At 42.3% G+C, this 26,415-nt stretch overlaps 1 protein-coding gene across 1 annotated transcript in view; it reads left to right on the plus strand.

Moving 5' to 3' along the window:
* The window catches only part of INPP5D (inositol polyphosphate-5-phosphatase D), a 420,594-nt gene that overhangs the window by 363,598 nt on the left and 30,581 nt on the right, over positions 1-26,415 (plus strand). Inside the window, exons 21-22 of the mRNA XM_030216155.1 lie at positions 16,004-16,083; positions 25,544-25,631. Of these exons, the coding sequence (XP_030072015.1) occupies positions 16,004-16,083; positions 25,544-25,631 (168 nt within the window). The remainder of the gene's footprint in view (positions 1-16,003; positions 16,084-25,543; positions 25,632-26,415) is intronic.

Below are 26,415 nucleotides of genomic sequence, written 5' to 3' on the forward strand. Positions count from 1 at the left end.
CACCTCTTATAAATGCTTTGAAGGCATCCCAGGTGGTAAACCAGTCAGTGTCCTCAACTTTGTTCAGTTCAAAGTAGTTGTTGATGGACATTTCAATATGTTCATGGTAACCCGGTTCATCTAATAACGAGGAACTGAAGCACCATATAGTTTGTTTATTATAGGTGGGTACATCTGTCAGATGTAAGGCAATAAGAGCATGATCTGAGACTGATATTGATTCAGTGTCCATGTAAGTAACATATTGTAGGAGGTGACTGGATATTAGAAAAAAAAAATCAATATGGGTATAAGAAGAGTGAGGAGAGGAGAAAAAAAAACACCTCTCAGAGGGGTGTTGAAGGCACCAATGATCCACCAGGTTTAATTGAGCAATATCCATTAGTTTGAACCAGACTTTTCTCTTTTTATATGATGCAGATGATTTTCTGTCCTATTGAGAGTTTATAATCAGATTGACATCTCCAGCTAGCATGCAGGGGGTGCCACCTTCAAGTGCAAGTAGGTTAGCGATGGAATCAAAGAATTCAAGACTGTCCATGTTGGGCACATCTACATTGATAATCGTTAGTTTGTTGTTACACTTAAAGAAGTTTTAATTCAATGTCTGCAAGTATCAGCGATATGGGTTAACATTTGAATGTCTGCTCTTTTCGTGATCAGGATTAAAGTGCCATTTTTTTCCATCTGCTGGTGAGTAGAGAAGAGGGTAAGTCCATCGACAAGAAAGTTTAAGAGACTCAGCAGTGGACAAATGAGCCTCTTGGAGTAGAGCAATATCTGGAGAAAATTTAATGAGCTAGTTTAATATTTTAGTTCTCTTTATGGGGTTGTAAATACCTTCGACACTGAGGGATACACATTTAAGTGACATTAAGAACACAAGAAATAATTTGTAGAACATATTTCACAGCATAATTAGAATGGAGAAAATATCCATGTTTTACCTTGAACCCATGCATAAACATAGTACATGGGTGATAAAAACCATGGGTCAGTAAGATCAGCAGGTGTAGCATATATGGGGAGCTCAAACAGCAAATAACACAGTCATAAAGTCAGTACTAATTTTGTATATCATCCTGTCTACATCCCTTACTGTGGAACAGCAAATACTGAGAGTTATAACTGAAAATATTGTCAGTCAAATAATTATGGAACAATGCAAATCAAAGCAATTATACCAAAGGTAATTCAGATACAGCAGATGAACATTAGATGTGTGTAGATTATAAGGATATACATATGTAAATAACACAAAATAGAATGTACCAAAGAAGGTTAAGTATTTTTATCAAGTATCTGTGAAGATTAGTGCTGAGTGCCAGCTTGCAAAAAGAGACTGCAAGCTGAAATAAGACACAGAGAAGACTTATACACTCAAGTTTTGTCAATTTGAGTAGGCATTATAGGTTCCAAGTATTTTGCAAGCTCATCTGGTTCAGTGAAATCTTTAGTGGAGTTATTGAAAGTTACCCTCATACAGACAAGTATAGTAATCCAAAACAAGCATTGATCTCCTTAAGATGAGGTCTTACGCTGTATTTTTACTCAGATGTGGTACTATTACAATAGTTTGGCCTTCAAATTTGAGTGGTGCTATGCTAACTCTGAGTGTAACGAGGTAATTTGACTATGATGTGTCTATGATACTTATTTTGTGGCGCATGTTATGATGGGATCTGATGAGCCACTTCAGTCTCGAAAGCATGTTCAAAATTCAGGTTGAGAAGAGAGGGGAATGAAAGTGTGTATACATTTAACCAAATCAGACCCTTCTCTGCCCTCAGGCAGGTCGAGGATTTGAAATTTATGTTTGCAGGCTCTGTTATTGACTTCATCAAGCTCACACTCAAGGGTAACCACACACTTAATATGGTGCAGCAGTTCTTAAACATTTTCTTCCATGGTAGATTTCCAATGTTTCAATGTGGGAATGAAACAGGACAAATTCAGTTTTTAAGGACGAGACATCCTCTTTAATTTCAGAAATATCATCTTTCGTGTTGGTGAAAATGTTTCTAAGCAACCGAATTTCTTCTATTATAGTTTTGGAGGAGATGTTTTCCAGCTTAGCTTCTTGTTGCTTCAATGGAGAGTTTGGATCTGTTTTTGGGCGCTTGTTGTCTTTGCCTGTTGCCATTAGTAAGCAATTAGTGTGCTTAAAAAAGCAATAGTGAAGGGCATGCAGCAGGATATACTTGATTTTAGCTGGGTTATCACTGAATTTGCTCCACTATGATGCCATCTTCGCCGACGCTCACCAGTGACATCCCAAGCATTTTTTTCTTATATATAATGTATGGGATAGATATTCATCCGACGGTGGTCAGCATTTTTTAATCATTGATCGTATCTAGCTAAATTAGGCCTGGATATTCAGTGTTGGGCCATGTGCAGACACTGGCACTGAATATCCAAGGCTAATTTGGGTTGCCCTGGCCACCAGAGCTTATGGGAGTCCCGACTGATATTCAGCTGGGGCTCTCATAAGACAGTTATGTGAGCCCATGATGAATATTGTCCAGAACCTGCATAACTAAACAATTCTTCCCATGCCTTCTGATCCCTCCCCACCACCACCACCTCAAAGTAGCAGAGTAGGTTCCTCTCATCCTCCTCCTCCGAAAAAGCCCCGCAGTGGTAACTTCCCAACCCTCCTCCCAACACACACACACAGCCCAGGGTCACCATAGCCTGTATCCCTGGTGGTCCAGTGGGGGCAGGAGTGGAACTTACTCACTCCTGCCCCTAGTGGTGGATGCCTCAAAATGACTTCTTCCCCCAGTCCCCCCACTAGACCACCAGGGATACAGGTAGGCCTTTGGAGGGCCTACGGTGATGCCAGGAAGGGAGGGGATGGAAGATTGCCACTGTAGGGGCTCTTTTTGGGGGGGAAGGGGTCGAGTGGCTTACTCTGCTATTTTTGGGGGGGGGGCAGACTCACAAAGATGATCGAAGGGCCTGAGAGGAATTTTTTTAGTTATGTGGGTGTCGGTACTGAATATTTCCAGAACCCGCATACCGGGCAGCTCCTCCCTAACTCTGCCCCCAGTACCATTTCTGTTCTGCCCACTGACTTGGAACACTGTTAGCCTAACTACCCTCTCACCCTTCAGTCTGATCATCATCCCAGTCCCTCCACCCAATGATCACCATAAGACCACTACCTCAGCCCAGATATGCAACCCCCTCCCCTGCCTACTGGAAGAAGAGCTTCTTCCATCCTGCCAGCTCCTCATCACAGAACCTCTCTTCCTGTCTGAACAGAGTGGGAACCAGCACAATGAAACACTATCGTAAGGACTTTTTTTAGAAATCTCAGTTTGTGCTATATATAGACATTGAAGCACTTTTTAGACCTTTAAGAGTACAATCTTCACGCTAATAACTATTTCAAAATCCGCAGATTCATTTTTCCCACAGATATTTTGTCAGTTTTCAAGAGCATGCTTCATTTTGAATATTGCCTATGGAGTAAAGTAGCCACAGATGCCTGTACATATATTTTCTGTTACTAAAACTATGCATGTTGTTGCAGTCCCAATCCCCAGGATTGTCTCTGCTTGGTGGGTAAAGGTATGCATATTGTTCTACAATGTAAGAACTTTTATCTGCAGATAGATGGACAATTTTCAAATATTTAGACCCTGTGCTTCACAACATACTCAAAGAATAGTATAGTATACAGAGTAGGAGCTCCCTGCCATGACTTAATCTATACTATCTGATCCCTGGGACATAGCTGGCTTTGAAAATAGAAATGCACATCCATTTTACAAAGTTTTTTTAGAAGTCAGAATGTTTAGATCAGCAAATCATAAAGAATTACACTGTGTTTCAAAAAAAATGCAAAGCTTGCTTGTTTTCTGCATAACTCTGTCAAAACCTGCCCAATTTCAATACAATTCAGGATATATCATCCTGAATAAATTTGCAATAGATCTACACTCACACCAGCCATCTCTCCTAAATGATGTCACTTCACTACCTGGTTCTTCAGCTGTTGCAATTTTTTCTTCAGTGCAAACTGATTGGTCCCTGCCACTTCCTAACTGGAGATCAGTTGAACCCATTTTTCACAATTTCTTCAAAACATATTTTATACATACCCTTTTCCACCTCTTTTCTGGAAACTCTTGCACCAGTCTATGAGAACAACAACCTTTCTCCAGATACAAATTTTTAATAAGGATCAGATTGTCCTGACTGAAAACTATGGTAACTGTTTATGTTTAAAGCAAAATGGCATCTGCATGTATCAGGACGATCATCACTAGGTGATGGTGACATCATTTATTTGAGGTGGCCAGAGTCAAAGTAGGCTTATTGAAAATTTATTCAGGATGATATAGCCCAAATTTTATTGAAATTGGTCAAGTTTGGCAGTTACACAGAAAACAAGCTTTGCATAGGGTTTTTGTTTGTTTTTTTAAACACAGTGTAATTCAGGACATCTAACTGATGGCAGGCAGCTTTCTTACAATGTCTGTTTTCACAGGTACTGTTGTTTAATTAAGTTATACATGCACTATAGGGCTGAAGCTGAAGACGTACAATCAAAGTTGCCTGTAGGAATTTGCATCAGCTACCATGGAAACAATGCATTCCGATTCTAAAATTGGAAAAGCAAACTCTTCTCTCAAATGTGGAACAGCATGGGTTTGGGTACCAAAATCATTCTGTCAACCCAGGGCTTTAACAATTTAAATGGATTTTTAAAAAAAGAAGAAAGACGACTAGAATCTGTCTTCCAGGAAATATTACTTGTTGTATGACAATACCGTATTACCTTTTTCAGCTTTGGATGAGAGGATTGCAAGATGATTGCATTAGCACATACATGAAATAGCAAACTTTGCAAAACATATGAATTTAATATAAAGTATCAGGAATTTGTGACTCTTTGTCTTAGATAATTGATAAATTTAAGACTTGTAGAGTAAATCTCCTGCTCTCTGTAGAGTAGCCTAACTGATGTTCCGCAGACAGGTAGGCAGCAGGTCAGCCAATCAATTGATTTAATTGGCTAGACATCAGTTACTAGAAGGGCAACAGCCTCATAATAATGGCCCTATTAGAAACAAATCTGAGTTTTGGTTGACTGAAGTCCAGTAATCTATTCCACTTCCCCCTCTCGGTGAAGGGGTAGGAAATGACATCACCCACCTGATTGATTTTCTGAAAAGAGAGCTCCAGGCCAGTGTGTGTAAAATAGATGAATCCGCTGTCTTCTGGAGTCCCTGAATCAGAAAGATGTTTGAAAATGGTGTAGTGTGAGTTGAAAAATGATAGATGTAGATGACTAAGAGCAAGGCCGTGGATCTGAAAGAATTTGTGTATGGCTCTGCCAGAGATGGAGGCCTACTAGCAACAAGGAACATGAAGCCTCCACATATGTATCCACAGCTACAGCATCACTATTTCTCTTTATGAGAGAAGACTATAAAAGATGGTTCCAAGAACTGAAAGTGGAGTTAACCAAAGTGAAAGGTGACTTGATGGGAGACTTAACTGGAGTTCAGACAGAGAATTGCACATGCCGAAGGGAGATTTGAGGAGCACATTTAGCAAATAGCAGCGATGCAATCCAACCTAAAAGAGTTGGAGGAAGCTAAATAGCAGTTTTCTGAAATGCTCAAAGATATAGAAAATGGAATGTGGTGCAGTAATTTGCATATAAGAGGAGACCCAGTAACAGATGCATATGTGGACTGCAAGGACATGGGGGTAATTCTACAACTAGGTACCTCCATTTAGGCACCCCAAGGATGCACATTGGGAGCCTATTCTAAAACGGCACCTGGGCACCCAGATTCCATTATATAATACTAGTGTAACCCAGTATTGATGCACCTAATATTTGTGAACCCATAATTACACCAGCCATAGACCAGGTGTAACTTAGAGAATTCTGTAAGTTACGCATGTAAGTGGGAGCTCCACCATGCCCTGTTCATGCTTTACCCATGTATATGCCCCCCCCCCCCCCACCTTTGTTTTACATGCTAAGTAAATTAGATGCACTGTTATAGAATAGTTTTGGCTCTCGAAACTGCTAGTATTTTGCACATTTACACATTGCACAGTTTATAGAATTGCTCTTCAGTGATCAGGATATGTAAGGCCATGCTGGCATTGAGGAACAACTTGATGCAGAACCTGGAGATAAAGTTAGACAGAGGTCATTGGGCTCTTCCCAAGTTTATGCCCTATTTATCCAGAGACATAGTAATTTGTATGCATAAGGATGAGGTCAAGGAGTTGATTGCAACTGAGATGCAAATGTTGCAGGACTTTGAGTGAGATATTAGCCGTATGCTCTTTGTGGACTGATCCGTCATGACACTACAGAAGTGGAAAGAATTTTAAGACGTGACTGCTATATTGGTTTTAGAAGTCTACATAGTCCCAAAACTTTGCTGCTGGCTTTAACAACTAAAGCAAAAGAAATCAACAAGGGGGAACAAGCATTACTTTCACAGTTTGATCAATCAGCAACATTCGATATGATGGATCATACCATATTGTTAAACCTCCTTAATGACCTTGGAATCGGTGGGATTCTATTCAACTGGTTTGAAAAATTCTTTAAAATTTGATACTATAAAGTAAAAATTAAGGGTACTTTTTCTCACTTTTGGAGTCTTTACTGTAGAGTTCCCTCAAGGCTCACCCTTGTCACCAAATATCGTTATGAGCTCACTGAATTTGGTAAATCTAGACAAGGGGGCGATCCTCTACTCCTATGCAGATGACATTTTTGTTCTGAAGAAATTATCCTCAGATATAGATGAATCATACTTAAGACTTTTTAATTGCATTGGCAAATAAAAAATTGGTCTAGCCATAATATGCTTAATTTAAATTCTATAAGAACAAAATTTTTATGGCTAGGAGCCCAAAGCCCTTCTTTTCCTTCAACAATAGTGTTAAATAAAAGTAACACTCTCATGGTTGACTCATCTTTTAAAGTGTTAGGGATCATATTAGACTCCTTGTTAACTTTTGAATCTCAAATCAATAATTTTTTTTTAAGACAAAGCACTTAAGATTCGTCCAATCTTTCTTCCATGAAAATCATTTTGCACTTTTGGTTCAGGCCACTATCATAATGCAACTTAATTATTGTAATTCCCTTTATGGGGAAACTACTGATTTTTTTATTGAAAAAATTACATACAGAATATGACTGAAAGATTAATTTTTAAAAAGAAAAATTTGATCACAAATCAGTCCTCTCTGCTGATCTTCATTGGCTCCCATTACAAACGTGTAACATTTTTAAACTGGCTTGTTTTATTTTTTAAATTCTAAATAGTATGGTTCCAGTAGAGTTCTTTTCCATATCTCAACCACACTATAATAATAAGATCCTCAATGTATTCTGTTATACATAATACCTTTAAACCATGGAAAAATCAATACTGATTGTTCTTATGAGTTCCAGTATGTCCACCCAACAAAGTAATTAAAGCTTTATGTGAGAATGTACCCGAAAATTTTCTTCTGTTAAACACTAAACAACATAAAAATCCACAACTCCACCAGGAGCCAATGCAAGTCCAAAAACAAAGGAGTTACAATGGATCAAATTTTGACTTTTGATATATCAATCTCGCAGCTGTATTCTGTACTAAATGTAATTTCTTCATAGATTTTACTGATACGAACAAAGACAGTACCAGGACCTGAACAAGTAGTTTCTGATAAAAATAAGAGCGAGTCAATTGCAATTGTCTAAGTTTTAAAAAATGATTTTCAAACCACCAAAGTAACCTGTGCGTCGAAATTCAAATAAGAATCCAATAAAACACCTAGTACTTTAGACCACGTTTTCTCAAATGTTGTGCCATGAGAGATCCAGAGGTGTACCACCAAAGTTTTTAACTTTAACAGACAACTGAGATAAGAAATATTCGGCCAAGAGAAATTCACCCTGCCACATTGCCCGAGCACACCATCCATCCAGCCAACACCTGTCGTACCAAGAGGGTGAAAACTCACAGAACAGCCCTTGACGTGTGCGAGTCATCTGGTTTTCGGCTCAGTCATACGATCCTGCTATACGTATGCTGGGTTCCCTTGATCATACAGCACCATGGAGCTGGGTATGCTTAACCACAGGCCAAGATTAAGCACTAACAGATTATAAACCTCTGGCTCAGGAGGTCCAGGATTGGTCATCCAACAAATGCCACGAAACTAGTACAGCTGCATTATTAAGTTTAGCTATTCCACCTACAGTAGTTTGACTTGAATTTTTATTAATATTATTACCGTTTGCTTTTTCACAATGGATAAATGTCTGGTTACCAAAGATAAGTTTTCATCCTCTGATACAAGTGTGAAGGAACCCGGTGCAAAGAAGACTGATAATCAACAGGGAGTGGAGGAGTGGCCTAGTGGTTAGGGTGGTGGACTTTGGTCCTGAGGAACTGAGTTCAATTCCCACTTCAGGCACAGGCAGCTCCTTGTGACTCTGGGCAAGTCACTTAACCTTCCATTGCCCCATGTAAGCCGCATTGAGCCTGCCATGAGTGGGAAAGCACAGGGTACAAATGTAAAAAAAAAAAAACACAGAAAGTGTAGTGACAATTATCTGCATTTCAGATTCTTGTGGACAGCCAATTCTTCATGCCCAGTGCCATTATGCCTTGTATGTGGTGAGACACTTTTGAATGGTACCATGTAAATTAAAAAGACATCTTGACAGTAAACATTCATCATTTTCACAAAAAGATGTACAGTTTTTCATCTTTTTGTAAAGCAAGTGCATTTTATGGCTGGTGTAACAAAAGTTTCTGAGAAAGCACTGGAAGCTAGCTACCTCGTTGTTGAGTTTATTGCAAAGGCCAAGCAACCCCAAATGATATCTGAAAGTCTGAAGTAGTCAGATTTATGCGATGTGAAGCTGCTGCTAAAAAATGTGTGAACGTGCCTTTGTCTGACAGTACGATCAGTCATTGGCCCAACTTCAAGTAAAATTGTTAGCAAGTACAGACTTTGCTTTACAACAGTTGCATTGCTGAGAATTTTCTGTTTTGCAGAGAAATCCCTGGTCATACAACAGGGAAAGAGGTTTTTTAAGTGACTACAAAGTTTTATGAGGAAGAAAGTCTTCAATGGAAAACCTGCATTAGTATTTGCACAGATGGAGCAGCTGTCATGACTGGTAAAGTGAAGGAATTTCTGGCCAGGGAGAGAAAGCAGTAGAACGAGAGGAAGGGACAAGAAGACTTACTTTATTCATTTATCTTAATAAGTCATTTTGTATTTGTTATAAAGCAAAGTTGAGGGATATATGCCACTGCAGCAGGGGCGTAGCCACGGGTGGGCCTGGGTGGGCTCCAGGCCTGCCTGCCCACGTCGCTCGCTCGCTTGCACAAATTCGTTGTCCTCCCCACCAGCGCTGCATTCTTTTCTTCGATCGTCGTCGGCAGTGCTGCCATTCACACAGGCAGCTCCGCCCCCCCCTTTGCTGCGTCCATCTGGCCCTACGTACACAGGAAGTGCATCAGAGTGGGCCGGATGGACGCTGCAGAAGGGAGCGAAGCTGCCTGTGTGAATGGCAGCGCTGCCGGCGATGATCGAAGAAAAAAATGCAGGGACCGAAGCTGCCTTCTCTCTTCTGCTGGTAGCATGTAAGAATCACTGCTGCTGGCTGCTGGCTTCTGGGTCAGTCAGCAGCAGTGCAGCAATTCTCTCTTACATGCTGCCAGCAACCCTTTGAAACGTGCTGGTGCCGTGATGCTCCTGATGCTGCATGGAGGGGGGGTTGGAGAGAAGATAAAATTGTTGGGCTGCTTGGGCATGGGAGTGGAAGGGAGGGAAAGAAAAGAGATGCTACACAGGGGGTTGGAGTGAGGGAAATTGTTAGGGAGGAGAAGGAGAGATGCAGGGGGGGTGTAGGAGAGGGAGACATGCATGGGAGAGTAGAAGAAAGGGGATCATTATTGGGATATGGGAGGAGAGAGAGGGATAATTGCTGGATGTAGGGTAGGGTGGGGAGGGAAGGAGGGGTGAATGACAAAAGAAGGAGAAATGTTGGACCTGGGAGGGGAGGAAAAAGTACTGCACAGGGGAGAGAGGGATGAAGGAGAAATGGTACATAGTGGTGGAAGAGATGCTGCAAAGGGAGAAACAGATGTTAGACTTGGGATGCAAGGGTGAGAGAGAAGAGGAAAAGAGGGAACAATGTTGAACATGAGGGCGGAGGAGGGGGAAGAAGGAGGGAGATGGATCCAGGGTAGAAGACAGTGAGGGAGAAATGCTGGAATGTGGGTGGGAGGGAAGAGGGGGAGAAATGCTGGCCCCTGGGGGAAGGGGCAAGAGGAAAGAGCGAAAGGACAGGAAGATGTTAGGAGGGGATAGAGGGTGGAGAGAGGAGAAAAAGGGAGCAGATGCTGGACTAGAAGGGTTGGAAGGAGGCAGACACTGGGATGGTGGAACCATGTGGAAGGCCAAGGGGGTGGTAAGGAAATGAACGAGAGGATGATAGTGATTACGGGGAGTAGATTGAAGATGGAAGGCTGGAGAAGGAGTGAGATGGGGGAATAGGAGAGCTAGTGGGTGAAAGAAGGAGATGGAAATCAGATAGGTATCTGAAAAGTAAAAAGGAAAAGGATTAGAAGATGAAATTTTAGTAGACAGAGAGCAGGAAAGAAAGAAAAAAGATAGGAAAGAGCTAAAATGAAACAAACATCAATATGTCAGTGTAGTGAGGGAATGGAATGAGAGTGGAGAAAAGACAAATGAATAGCAGCTGCTTGAAGGAGAATTAACAGAAAGACAGGAAAGTGGAAAAGAGAAACTTGAACCAACATAATGGAAAAATAAAATGACCAGACAACAAAGGTAGGAAAGACATTTTATTTTGAATGTATTAACTGAAATTTGTTAGCTTGAGAAATGTGCACAGCGGATATCATTTTATTGTGTTCAGTAGAAAAAAAGAAATATATTTCTGATTTTATTTCTCCACTGTAACATGCCGAGGTTCCGAGTTCAATTTTTGACTACATATTTTTATTTCTAATTTGTGATCCCTTGTTCTGTATCTGGTGAGAGTCTGGGCCCTAGCATGTCTAACACTAGTCCCGACCCTTGCTGTAGCTGGTGGGGATCCCCAACCTACATCAGCTGAGGACCTACTCTAAAAGCAGCTAAAACTCCCTTCTACTAAGCTTGGCAGATGGCGGCAACATCCTTGAGCCACCGATAACTAAGCATGAATGGGGTGCCAGCATCGGTGACTCAAGGCATTGTTGCTATTGCTGCCTGCCAAGCTTGGTAAAAGGGATTTGTGGCTGTCTTCAAAGGAAGTTTTCAGCTGACAGAGCTTGGGGATCTTTATGAGCTAAAGTATATTTTGAATTGGGAGGTGCGGGGGAGATGTGGAGAGTGCGGGGAGGAAGGGGGCAGAGACAGAGAGAAAATTTTGTGCCCACCCACTTTGGGCTCAGGCCCACCCAAAATTGGCCGTCTGGCTACGCCACTGCATTGCAGTAATTATTTTCCAGGATACTGTGATGTGTGTTGAGGTTGAGAAAACTCAAGTCTACTCTAATGGCAAAATTTAAGTTGCGGGATAATGCAACTTCATTTAAAAATGTCAGTGTTTCCAAGGTTTCCATAAGTGTGCATGTAATTTATGTTGATGCAGAGCAGACCATTTACTTAGAAATCCATTATCAAATGCACTGTAAGGCATTATTTAGGAGTATACCAAGCACTACTCACACCTATATGCCTACTGCCCCCAATGTTAACTCAGGGCCCCCCCAAAATGTCAGGTCTAGCTATGCCCCTAGTAGACACTGCAAGACCAGCTGATCTAGATTAAAGTGTCTAGGGGGGGAGACCTTGAAGAAGTTGGAGTGTATAGCCACCCAGCTCAAGAAAACTGCTCAGGCAAAGGTTTGGGTGGATAACCAACAGAGAAGTCAGGAGGAGAGCAAAAGAAAGCATCAGATACAAAGGTCTCATGTTCTGACTCACACCAGGGAGATGACTTAAAGAGGCAACTGAAGGAAGAATCGGGAATCACGAAGGGCATGGCCGATGCCTTACAGATGGCCAGCCAAGAGCTTGAGAGAGCTCATGCACAAAATAACTTGGGAATGCAGAGTAGACGCCAAGAAGTGCTACTCCAAGCAGTTTCATAAGTGGTTCAGTGGCAAACCAAGATTGTGGCAAGTGGAAAATCCACATCAGAAGGGTCACACAAGATAGAGAGTGGTCTGACCAGTAGTGAGGAGGAGGGCCAGTCCAGTGTCCCTGAGTTGTGGAGAACTGTCACCAAGAATGTGGAAGAATTAAGTGAGCTGCTGCAGGCCTTTGAAGAAGCCACCTCAAAGCAGATAAAGGACATTATGGTGAAGTTCTCAGAGAGTGGGAAACCTATGAGTTTTATGTTTGGAGTTTCACCCGGAATTATTATAAGAGGTGGAGACTTTGAGGGCCCAGTTCAAAAAGGAGTTTCGAGCCAAGACTATGTTGTGGGAGTATAAACTGACACTTGAGGAATGGCCATGACAGGCCAGGAGAAGGAAAAGCAACTGGAAGAAGTACAGATTGCTAGGCCAGAGTGTGCGCTGCCTCAAGAGCACTGCGAGTTGAAATTCCAAGAGAGGATGATAATGCTGAGATGGAAGTATCAGATCAAGAAGAGTGTAACTTGACTGCTACTGAGGAGGATGGTGAGTCTGACACCCCAGAGGTGGGGGCAACAGTTTAAGACTACTGATTTGTTGAGTGAGGCACTTCATGGAGATGATGGCAGTACTGTGGAGAGAAGAACAGACACCACTGCGGGAAGTCACTGTACCCTGAGCCAAGTGCCTGAGGAGGTTTGCATGAGGAGGTTTGCATGAGAAGGAACAGAAGACAGCAAAGGTAAAGGTGTGCCTTCATTGTCTGTGAATGTTGTTGAGGTTGCTCACCAGGGTTGGAAAGAGTCTGTGACAGGGGAGCAGACTGTATTGCTTTCATTGTTTTCTACCAATAAAGTTTCCTTTTGATTTTGCACTGCAAATTACCTGTGTCTATGAAATCCTGTAGCCAACCACCACTCACACACATATCCTGTTAAGCCAACTGCTTTTACCACATTCTCTGGCAACGAATTCCAGAGTTTAATTACACATTGAGTGAAGGAATATTTTCTCTGGTTTGTTTTAATTTTACTACTTCAGCTTCATTGTGTGCCCCCTACTTCTAGTAATTTTTGAAAAGAGTAAGCAAGTGATTCACATCTATCTGTTCGACTCCACTCAATATTTTATAGACCTCTATCATATCTCCCCTCAGCCTCACAGGGAGGGTACTATTATAACAGGCCATCTAATTTCTGTGCCTAATTTGTACATACTTCCATTTTAAAAATGACCTCATTAAAAATACATATACACTATTACACCATCTATTTAATACACATAAAAGGCAATTCTATAACAGGGTACACATATTTACACACCAATGAACACATATATGCACTGAAGCAAAACACCAAAGTGCTATTCTGGAAGGGTGTGCATAAGTGGCATAGTATGTAAATGCAAGGGAAGTGTTTACATGGACAGTGATTAACTATTTCCACACCCAATTTGCAATTTTTTAGTCAATTATAAAAGAAGCCATTTCTGCACAGAAATGGTGCTTTAGAAATGCCTTTTAAAATTACCCCTAACAGGCGTCCTGCCATAAATGACTAAATAGATTCACATGCTAAACTTCTTTCACAAATATATCAGCTGCCAGTATTAGCATAATTTATATATTATGTTAGAGGTATTACCTAAGGGACTATAATAATAAAAATGATGGGTCTTCTTTAAAACAGCATTGCAGTTTAAAGATGGTTAATTGCTTTTGTTGGGAATAATTTCATGATGGGCCACCTAGGTAGAATATGGAAAAAGGCACCTATTTCTATTTTATGAAGGCAAAAAAGCTGCCTGCATGTCTTCATAAAGCAGGCTGCTATGATGACCCCAATTTATGTTCAGAACCCCCCCTAGTAAACCATCAGAATAGAGAATGACATGGGGACAAAGTTTGGCCCCATCCCCATGGGTTCTGTCTCCGTCCCCGCCCTGTCCCCGTAGGCCCTGTTTCTGTCCCCACCCCGTCCCCATGGACTCTGTCCTCATCTGCAGAAGCCTCAAACAATTATGATTTTATATTTAAGTATTTTTATTAAAGTATAAAAAATAATATGCTGTGCAACTATTGTGTATAAATTACAAATAGAAAACAATAATAACAGTGAGCACCTATAATAACCCTCCTCACCACCACCCTCTACCCTTCCAACCCCAACAATAGCTGATTAACACTACCACAAGGAATCCTAATCCACCCTGTTAAAATGTCCAGGGGTACAAAATACAACCCGTTCTGTATGCCCTAGAGGGGAGAACTATGCCATATGAAGCACTGTTATGATTTTTTAATCTGTGGATGAATAAGAAGTCATCAACAATCTCAGGATTCAGTCTAGCTCTCTGGCCTTCCACAGTCCTTCCTGCAATAGAAGATGTCTTCTTCGAAGATGTGCTGGTAGCAGGATGTACAGGATCCCCCATACAAATTTTGCTAGTTGTGGCCAGCAGGTTTCCTTGTTTTTCCAAAAAATCAAAATATTGTTGTCTGTATCACTCAAATATAAACAACAGTCCAGTTCATTAACAGGCTTCAAAGTAGAAAATGACACAGGGACAAAGTTTGTCCCAATCCTCGTGGGCTCTGTCCCCGTCCCTATCCCCATCCCCACGGTTACTGTGGGTCCCTGTCCCCATGTCATTCTCTAGTGCAGAAGCTATACCACTAGAACAGCACAGAAAATTAGCTCACAAATGCTCAGAGGAAATTGTATGCAAATTACATGCACACTGTTAAGTCGAAAGCAAGGAGGGGGAACCTGCTTGGCGCATGCACAGAAGAGTTTCTATGTGCATGCACTAGGCAAACCCGAACGTGAAGCACACATTGGCATCTGTTTTCTGCACCTTTATAAGCTTTTCAATTTTTTTTTCACTTGGAAGGCATATATTTAGATGCAGGAAACAGGAGCCAGTGTGTGCTTTCAATTTTGGATTTGTTCGGACTCACATACATTTGTTTCTCACTATTGCCACTTCAAAGGAAAGAATTGTGAGAAATCCTTTCTTCAAACAGCCTAACGCCTGCTCTGAACTGGCATTGCTTTTTCAGTGGTAAAGGCTGCTGTGTTTTGTGTGTTGTTCTCTGAGCATTGGGAGGGAATAGGAAATGACCTCATTAACATTCGTTTGACTACATTAGCATACTATTTATGCTCATCTTTGGCACGTTCATTTCCCATGCTAGAGCCTCTGAGCATTCTGTGCTGACTAATGCGAGTGCTAGTCTGGCACTAATGGCCTCTAGCATCTGCATTTGCTTCTAAATGTGTAGTCCCATTCCTTTGCCCCTGAGGAGAGGAAAACACTTCAGCCCTTGCGGCTAGAATAAGAGAGACAATTCAGACTTAGATTTGGCGCAACCAGTAAAAATCTTTATTGATATTTCCCTAAGCCAATACAAAACAATTGTTCTCTCTGGAGCAGGTTGTCACCCAGAAGAGCCAGATGCAAAGAATGAATAACAAAATCTGCTCAGACACATAAACATCAGCCCACCAGTGCACAGATTCATTTTGCACAAATTTACACATGCTCTGAAGGTGAAAATGTGTGCACTTATTCTATGTGTATACACATGTATTTTATAAAATGTGCATATACATTGAAATTCTGCCCCAATTCTGCCCAAACTATGCTCCTAGGAACGCCTATATACAGATTATGTAAAAATAGGTGCAGTCTTGTGGTATTCTTACTTTTAAAAAGTGGATGCCAGCTTAGAGTTTCATAAGAGCCATGCTTTTCCTGTGAAAATGCTTCATAAAATTACCCCCTCTGCCTGCTGTTTTTCTGCTCATCACCCCAGAGGCTAACAGTGCCCCAATTTCATATTGCAGATTTTGTGAAAAGCCAAGAAGGTAAAAACCAGGAGTGGAGTGAAGGTGAACTGGTGGTGAAATTTGGGCTCCTTCCAAAGGTACATCTTACATAATGTGTGGCTCTACAACTTGCTTCTATTTTAGAACTGGCTGCTCAAGTTGGTACAGCTAGTAATGCAGGTCCTTTCAAAAAGCAGGGACACAATATTCAGACCTCAGTAGTTAGCAGGGCTGCCTCCCACAGTCTTTGCTGAGCCTGGATGTTTATGTCAGGCTGTTGCCGGTGACTGGCATTGAATATTTGGTTTATTTTTGACCAGTTTAAATGTAACCGGCCAAGCCGATATTCAGCGCTGGCTGGTTAAGCTTAAACTGCCCCAAGATATACCTGCTAATTTGGCAGCCAAACGTAGTTGGCAATGCACTGAATATCAGCAGATAGCCAGTTATATTGTGTGATATAACTGGTTATCTGCTAAGCACTAACCATCAGTATTCAGCGGGAGATAACAGGCGATCTCCCACTGAATATTGCAGGATAGCCAGTTAAGTGCCATTTAATTGGCCAGGAGCCATTCCTGGCCAGTTAAATGGTTTTAAATATCAAGTGGTAGGTGACTGGTGACTTGCCTGCCTGGTGCGAAGGTGGCGGACCTCACGCATCACCTACCTAGGATTTTAGATAGTGCTGGGGAGGAGCCGGCTATCTTGGTACATGTGGGTACCAATGACATAGGAAAATGTGGGAGAGAGGTTCTGGAAGCCAAATTTAGGCTCTTAGGTAGAAAGCCCAAGACCTGAGAGGTCGATTTGAAGCCGGTGATGGCAGCTTGCCTCATATGGGGGTTCGAAGACTGTCATGCATCTGCAATAACCTTCTCCTTTCATCATCAAGGTAAGAAAAAGGCAAAAAACTTGCCTTTAAGAGAACAAATGTTTTCTCGTTAGTCTCGCGGTAGAAGCCAAGCGCAGGACCATTGGCGGGTGTTTGTACTGCGTGGCTTTCTGCATTGACGGTCTTTGTCAGCACTCACTAACATCGCGGTTACACGTGGCTGCTTCAGGACAAGGCCTGCTGGATTGGGGCCGTGTCTTGGTGTGCGCATTGCTGGACAGAGACGAGGATCTGACCCCCTCTAAACCTCAGGAGTTATGGATGGAGATTGGTCCGTGGATTTGCCAATCTGTTGTAATTAAACAGTTAAGAAAATCTGTGTCCAGCAGAGCTGGTGAGCGGCCAGGCTGCAGTGGAGGGTTTGCAGGCATCTGTTGTGGCCGAGGGGCATGATTAGTCAGTCTAAAGCATTGAAATGAAATAAATAATAAATGTGCTGGGCTGGTGCAGGTATTAGTCGGTTCACGCTCTCTCGCTGTGCAGATGGTGTATGTATAATCCAGGGATTACTTGAACAGTGCTGTACCCCTGTGCGAGTTTGGCTGCAGACTGACGGAAGCAGAAGGTTAGGTTCATCTCATCTGGTTGTTGACCAACATGATTGAGGAAATGTCTGATGCTCGATACATGAATGATCTGTTTTGCTTTTGTGGATTTCTTTACGAAATCCGTTGATGGGATAATTTGAGAGAGAGAGATCAGAGATCCACCATCGGCTTCCTGAAGTTGGACACTTCATTTTCTCCAGTTAATTAATATTGTGCTGTCTCTTAGTTTTTCCCAGAGACAACCAAGCTAAAATTTTAATTTAAAATCTTAATTCCTTTTTTTTTTTTTAGGAGGGCCATCGGGGAGGGAAGGGGCAACAATAGGAGAGAAAAATATACCAGAGGGAGGAAGAGTCTGGGAGAGGAGGAAAGAGAGAAAGATAGGTAGGTAGCGGAACCGGGAGCAAGCAGCTTGACGCGATTTAATGCGTTAAAATTATTAATGCAAGTTAAGAATTTTAATGCATTAATTGTGTTTAAATGCGTTAAATGTACAGCCCTACTTTATATATATTTTTGGCCAGTAGTTTAGATTTAGATTAAAACAACATTTTGAAACCTAGTGTCAGTAGGAGTTGGAGTCGGATGGTTGGCGTTGGAGGTTTGGTGTATTGAAAGGTCTGTGGAGAAGGGACTGTCTTTTCATGTTCAAGTGTACAGCGCTGCGTATGTCTAGTAGCGCTATAGAAAAGCTAAGTAGTAGTAACAAATGCGGGGGCGGGGGGGGCCAACTGATAGTCTACAGGGGAGCACCAGAGACCCTTGGCACGGCCCTGTCCTCTTGTAATTTTTCACAATCCTCTTGCGATTTAACAACTTTGAATAACTTTGTGTCATCAGTAAATTTAATGACCTCACTAGTTACTCCCATCTCTAAATCATTTATAAATATGTTAAAAAGCAGTGGTCCCAGCAAAGGCCCCTGGGGAACCCCACTATCTACCCTTCTTCATTGAGAATACTGACCATTTAATCCTACTCTCTGTTTACTATCTTTTAACCAATTTTTAATCCACAATAGGACACTACCTCCTATCCCATGACTCTCCAATTTCCTCTGGAGTCTTTCATGAGGTACTTTGTCAAATGCCTTTTGAAAGTCCAGATACACAATATCGACCGGCTCGCCTTTATCCACATGTTTGTTCACCCCTTCAAAGAGATGTAATAGATTGGTGAAGCAAGATTTCCCTTCAGTAAATTTACGTTGGCTTTGTCTCATTAATCCATGCTTTTGAATATGCTCTATAATTTTGTTCTTTATAATAGTCTCTACCATTTTGCCCGGCACCGACATCAGGTTCACCAGTCTATAATTTCATGGATCCCCTCTGGAACCTTTTTAAATATTGGCGTTACATGGGCTACCCTCCAATCTTCCGGTACCACGCTCGATTTTAAAGATAATTTACATATTACTAACAATGGTTCCACCAGTTCATTTTTCAATTCTATCAGTACTCTGGGATGAATACCATCCGGTCCAGGAGATTTGCTACTCTTCAATTTGTCAAATTGCGCCATTACATCCTCTAGGTTTGTAGAGATTTCATTCAGTTTCTCCAACTCATCAGCTTCAAATACCATTTCTGGCACCGGTATCACTCCCAAATTTTCCTCGGTGAAGACCGACGCAAAGAATTCATTTAATCTCTCTGCTATGGCTTTGTCTTTCCTGATCGCCCCTTCTACCCCTCGGTTATCTAGTGGTCCAACTGATTCTTTTGCCGGCTTCTTACTTTTAATATACTTTAAAAAAAGTCTTACTATCTGCCTTATTTTCGAAAGAGAAAGACGCCCATATTTCAACCCAAATCGGGAGATGGCCTCTTTCTCCCGTGGGCGGCCAGATCGGTATAATCGAAAGCCGATTTTGGGTATCTTCAACTGCATTCTGTCGCGGAAACGGCCAAAGTTGGTGGGGGCGTGTCAGAGGCATTGTGAAGGCGGGACTGGGGCGTGGTTATCAGCCAAACAGCAATGGGTAGCTTTCGCCGGTAATGGAAAAAAAATAGCCGTTTTTAGAGAGAATTTAGGGCACTTTTTTTGGACCCTTTTTTTCACAAACAAGTCCCAAAAAAGTGCCCTAAATGACCAGATGACCACCGAAGGGAATCAGGGATGACCTCCCCTGATTCCCCCAGTGGTTCCTCCCACCAAAAAACCCCCCACCTTTTACAACTTTTTATTTCCAGCCTGTATGCAAGCCTCAAATGTCATACCAAGCTCCCTGACAGCAATATGCAGGTCCCTGGAGCAGTTGTTAGTGGGTGCAATGGACTTCAGGCAGGCGGACCCAGGCCCATCCTCCCCCCACCTGTTACACTTGTGCTGGTTAATGCTGAGCCCTCCAAAAAAACCCAAAACCCAGTGTACCCACATGTAGGTGCCCCCCTTTCACCCCTTAGGGCTATGGTAATGGTGTAGACTTGTGGACAGTGGGTTTGGGGGGGATTTGGGGGGCTCACCACACAAGAAAAGGGTGCTATGCACCTGGGAGCTTTTTTACTGTTTTTTGTTAATTTGTAAAAGTGCCCTCTAGGGTGCCCAGTTGGTGTCCTGGCATGTGAGGGGGACCAGTGCACTACGAATCCTGGCCCCTTCCACGACCCAATGCCTTGGATTTGTTCATTTTTGAGATGGGCGCCTTTGGTTTCCATTATCACTGAAAACCGATAGCGCCCAGCAATAAACGAAACAGCTATCTTTCAAAAATCTCTGAAGACATTCTTCTTCAACAAGGCCTACAATGAGAACCTATAGCCTCACTAAGTCACCTCACCAACCCACTCAACTAGGAACGCCCACCTTCTATAACTACCCTAATCACTCCCTTCCTTCTTCTCTCTTCCCTTCCTAATCGCTACACATCACTAACTGTATCTGATATCCTGAAATGACTATGAGGCATATTTTCAAAGCACTTTGGGAGGCTAAGTTCCATAGGTTTCTATGGAACTTTGGAAGGCTAAGTGCTTTGAAAATGAGCCTCAATGTTAACAAACCTATGTAAGCCACATTGAGCCTGCAAATAGGTAGGAATATGTGGGATACAAATGCAATAAAAAAATTAAAAAATTAGGACAAACAGGACAAATAAGGGAATTACTAAGGTGGGGATGATAAAATAAGGGTACTGAACAATAGGAGTTAAAAGCTAACTCTCCCATCTTATTTCTTAGGCTTCTGGCATTTGCATATAGACATTTCAAACTACCGTATTTTTCAGACTATAAGACACACTGGACCATAAGACGCACCTAGGTTTTAGAGGAGGGAAATAGGAAAAAAAAATTCGGACTATAAGACTCACCTTTTTCCTCCTCTAAAACCTAGGTGCTCCGGTAAATCTTGTCCGAATCCCTCCCTCCGAGTTCGGGATCTCCCTCCCTCCCTCCCACCCCGCCGAGTTCCAAGATCCCCTGCCCTCTGAGGTCTAAAAGTAATTTTACATAGTCGGAACTCGGTGGGAGGGCGATCTTGGCGGGAGGGCGATCCCAGAACTCGGCAAGAGAGAGAGCGGCCGATCCCGAACTCGGAGAGAGGGCGGCCTGCTAAATTTCTCTACCTTCAGACTATAAGACGCACCCCCCATTTTCCTCCCAAATTTTGGGGGAAAAAAGTGCGTCTTATAGTCCGAAAAATATGGTATGTTGTTTGTTCCTGTTTACATCATGCTCAGTAATTGACTGTATTAAACTGCAATCTTTTGTCTGATTTTTATTTTTATTTAAGGACACCTGATCTACTACGGTCTCTTTTGCAACCTCACTATTGGGATACCCTAGCTTCCCTGTTTTGGTTATATCTTTAAAAGATACCTTATTCCAAACCATGCGCTTTTGAGCAACTGTCAGCCTTCCCCCAGTCTCTAGTTTAAAAGCTGCTCTATCTCCTTTTTAAACGCTGATGCCAGCAGCCGGGTCCTGCCCTGGTTAAGGTGGAGCCCATCCTTTCGGAATAGACTCCCCCTTCTCCAGAATGTTGCCCAGTTCCTAACAAATCTAAAACCCTCCTCCCTGCACCATCGTCTCATCCATGCATTGAGACTCCGGAGCTCTGCCTGTCTCTTGGGCCGTGCACGTGGAATGGGTAGCACTTCAGAAAATGCTACCCTAGAGGTTCTGGATTTGAGCTTTCTACCTAAGAGCCTAAATTTGGCTTCCAGAACCTCTCTCCCACATTTTCCTATGTCATTGGTACCCACATGTACCAAGATAGCCAGCTCTTCCCCAGCACTATCTAAAATCCTAGGTAGGTGATGCATGAGGTCCGCCACCTTCGCACCAGGCAGGCAAATCACCAGTCACCTACCACTTGATATTTAAAACCATTTAACTGGCCAGGAATGGCTCCTGGCCAGTTAAATGGCACTTGACTGGCTATCCTGCAATATTCAGTGGGAGATCGCCTGTTATCTCCCGCTGAATACTGATGGTTAGTGCTTAGCAGATAACCAGTTATATCACGCAATATAACTGGCTATCTGCTGATATTCAGTGCATTGCCAACTATGTTTGGCTGCCAAATTAGCAGGTATATCTTGGGGCAGTTTAAGCTTAACCAGCCAGTGCTGAATGGAGAGCACTCTAGATGGAACTACTGCCAGAGGCCGTGTTGGGCTGGCGGTAGTTCCGGGTTGCTCCATGGCAAGTCTATTGCCTCACAGCAACCCTTTAAAAGGGCCCCTGAGTGCTTTAATTACTGAAGGGCTAATGTAGAAAGCCATGTGGTAGAAGTGCTGACTGCTCAGCTTCTACCATAAGCTTTCTGCAAAAAATTGCCTGTGGGACGCAGTATTCAATAAGCATGCAAATTACTGCTACATTTAAAAAAAAAAGCAACAGTAATCTGCAGCTCATTGCAAAATATCACCCTATCTGTCTCTGCCTGAGCAGTGATTTGGTTCATGCACTAACAGATAGGTGGCCTTCCCTGAACCAATGCCCCAATGACGCCTACCATACACCAATCCCCCATCTTCTCAATATGATAATTTCAAAAAATACTTCCTGTCTAGCACCCCCCTCCCCTTCTGATCTATCCAATCATCCTCCCTTCCTCCCCTTGACTTTACAACATCCTGGTGTCTAGTGGTCCCCCTCCCTCCCCCAACTTGACCTCCTGACTTAAAAAATTTTTCCCTAGTGTCCAGTGACACCTCACACCCTCTCCCAGGCTCCTTCTCAGATATCTGTACCTTGACAAATCAGGAGCAATGCCCACTCACTCCTGCCTTGGCACCACCATCTTTCAAAATGGTGGTGCCTGACCCTACGTGGTACATGCTGGGTTGTACCAAGCAGGGTCAATCTGCCAAATAAGGGATTTTTCCCCCTTATTTGGTAGTCCCCCAGGATGCACCATGCTCAAACTTGTACAAATTCAACCTCTTTGTCAGCAGGTATACAAGTTGAGGCTAATTTTCATTGGTTAATACTGTGCTTTATGTAAAAGAAAATAAGATGATACCTTTTTTATTGGACATAACTTAATACATTTCTTGATTAGCTTTCGAAGGTAATCAAAGCTAATCAAGAAATGTATTAAGTTATGTCCAATAAAAAAGATATCATCTTATTTTCTTTTCCATGTTTTATTTTGTTTGATTTCTATTGATAACCTTAAGAGTGGACTAACACGGCTACCACACTCCTGTGCTTTATGTAGAGATAGACTTTTATAAAATTGTCTGCTAAAATGTTAATAAAGTTACATGGATAGGACTTCCATAATTTTCCCCCGATTAAGTGGAGGTGTTTTTAAGGGTGATGTCTAGGACACTGCTGCTTATCTAAGCGTAAGGGGGGTAAAGATAATGGAATTTGATGTATGTTTATGTTTATTCAGGCTTGATATATGCTATTACTTCAAGCAAGATCAAAGTGATTTACAATAACAAAAAATATAAAAACTGAAATGAAAAGAACGCCTTAAAAATAGGAAAGAGAACTACACTCATTCCACAATAGTATATGAAAATAAGTATTATATAAACACAAAATAAACTAAAATATATTAAAGTAAATTAAAATTAAAAATACAGATACAAGCCTTCTAGACTTGTCACAGGAGACACTCTACAGCACTTAGGACCCAAAGACCAATTGAAAAAAGTTTTCAGTTTAATATACTGCCCAAAGCTGTATATACAACTGCTCAAGTTACTGCTGCTGATGCACAGAAGGGGAGAGAGAGACTGACAGAGAAGGAACCTAAGGAAATCAAGGAGGGACCAGACAAGAAAGGAAGGAAGGAATCAGCATACAGGAGTAAAGGGGGAAGTCAAGGAGACAGCAGAGTGAAGGTATGGAGTGCATCAGAAAGAAGGGAAGGGAGAATTAGAAAGAAGATGGGAAGGAGTATAATGGGGTTGACTGCTTGTTGTAGAAAATGCAGCAATAATAGTTCCCAAACTTAGCATGCCATTATCCTCAGCCACCTCAGATACACCAATGTCACGGTCTCAGGCTCTCGGACACTGGAACCACATGAGCCCTTGGACCACTGCCGCCAAGCAGCAGCAGCAGGCAAGACCCCCCAACCAGGACTGGGTAAACAAGCAAGGCAGGAGAAGCTGTAGACAGGCAAAGCTGAAACAACTGAACTGGAACCATAGGACTGGAACTAAAGAAGTAGGCAAGCAGGGGATAAGCAGGACAGAGCAACCGGTCTTCACCTGCGCTTGACCACCGTTCCCCAGGGGTTGAGCCCCCAGGTGCAGGCGGCTGGCAGGACTTACTGGACTTACTGGACTGAGCTTGCAGACAGACTGGACCAACAGGATTCTAAACAAGCTTGACTAAAACAGGGTTCAGGATTCAGGACTCAGGATTCTCACACAGGGTATAGGATTCTGAAACAAGCTTGACTAAAACAGGGTTCAGGATTCAGGACTCAGGATTCTCACACAGGGTATAGGATTCTGAAACAAGCTTGACTGAAACAGAGTTCAGGATTCTCACACAGGGTACGAGGTACATAAACAAGCTTTACTGAAAGGGGTTGGGACTCAGGGTTCTCACACAGGATACTAGGTACAGAAACAAGCTTGACTAGAACAGGACAAAAGGGTAAAGCAAGGCAGAAGTGCGCCTATCAGCACCAAAAGGGTAAAGCAAGGCAGAAGTGCTCCTATCAGCACCAAAAGGGTAAAGCAGGGAAGCCAAAAGCAGACAGGGTAGGAATCAAGACAGAAGTGCCCACAGGCACCCAAGCAAGAACAAGGCTGAAGTGCAACTGCACAAACACTAACGTGGACCTTTGGCATTGCAAAGGCAAAGCAGCAAAGCCCACAAGCACTTAATAAAAACCATCACCACCTGATGCACAGCTGCAGGAATCTCAAGGCAAGTAAGGGTGCTGCTTAGGTACAAACGAGCCAAGCAAGTTTGGCAGACTGTAAAATCCGGACCGGACTAGCCTCTGGAACATGTTTGGAAAACAGCAAAAGATAGTCTATAGCAGACACAGGGTCTGACCACCAGGGGGCAAAGTGAGCACAGACATGGAAAATAGTCACAATCGTGACAACCAAAAATATGGCGATTGGGAAAATAAGGATCATACATCCAATCTCCAACTCTAATTTATAAACAGAAAATTTCTTTATTGAGTGACACAGAGCTGCTGATTGCACAGCTTCTACTGCAAGCTTTCCACACAAAAAATTGCCTGTAGGTTGCAGTATTCAGTCATCAAGACTTTAACTCTAGCTGCTGCCCTTTTGCACATCGCTTGTAAGCCTTAATGATTCAGTTTCCTTCAAGGAGTACACAAAGATCTATCAAAAGTTAAAAAAAAATAAAATAAATCTTTCATTCATTCACCTCCTGCCTGGATCTATAAAAAGAAGAACTGGATATATTGGCTCTGAGCTCCTTGAGGTATGCCATTAGGAAATGTAAATATCAATAGGGAGAGACAGTTTATAGAGAAGGTAAAAATTGTATTTTTATATGTTTCAAGGTATTGGGTTATGATTTCTTATGAACAGCAGCTAGGGTTGAAGCCTTGATAATTACATGTTTCAAAGATGCCAATTCAACATAGTAGTGTGTGTGTTACTATGGGAAATATCTTGGATGAACTGAGCTCATGGTCTTTTCCTTACAGTTAACTCCAATCATTTCGGACCCAGAATATCTCTTGGACCAACACATTCTGATAAGCATCAAGTCATCGGACAGTGATGAGTCATATGGTAAGAGCCTAGCTGTGAAAAGCATTGTACAAATCCATTCCATTTTTGTGACTAAATTTCTGAGCATATCTTAACAAAAAATTAGGGGGTCCTTTTACTAAGGTTCCCTAAGAAATTGCTTGCAGTAGTGTAAGCACAGGTTTTGGGCATGCACCAATCCATTTTTCAGCGCACCTGTGAAAAAAAGGACTTTTTAACATTTTTGCCGAAAATGGACGTGCACCAAAATCAAAATTCCCGCACATCAATTTTGGGCTTGTGACCTTACCACCAGCCATTGACCTAGCGATAAAGTCTCACGCAGTAACCAGGCGGTAATGACCTACGCGTGCCAAAAATGAAATTACCATAAGAGCCCCATGGTAGCCATGCAGTACTCCATTTTGGCGCGCGTCGGGTGCGCGTAGATGCTTAAGCGGCTTAGTAAAAGGACCCCTAGGTCAGGTGTTAAAGGCTAGATTTTACCTTGCTAACCATATTTATATGAAACTATACTTTAAATAATAAAATGTCATTCCATTTGTGGCCTTTGCAGTATTATTCTCTGTGAAAGGCTGGAGCCAAGATGTTGGCCCTGGAAGGTTAAGTGCTCTATCAGTTGATGGCTGGCAGTTTGAAAGCTAAATGAGATAATACAAGGGTTCTTGCAAGGGGGCACAGTTTTTAGGAATATTTTCAAACTTCTAATGCAGCTGAGAAGGGCCCCCACACTTTATACTCAAGCCCCCTCTACTTTAATGGCTGTCGGGAATGCCAAGCCCCACCAGCCAAAAAGGTCTCCTGT

This window comes from Microcaecilia unicolor, chromosome 10, assembly GCF_901765095.1.
Source record: "Microcaecilia unicolor chromosome 10, aMicUni1.1, whole genome shotgun sequence".
NCBI classification, from domain to species: domain Eukaryota; kingdom Metazoa; phylum Chordata; class Amphibia; order Gymnophiona; family Siphonopidae; genus Microcaecilia; species Microcaecilia unicolor.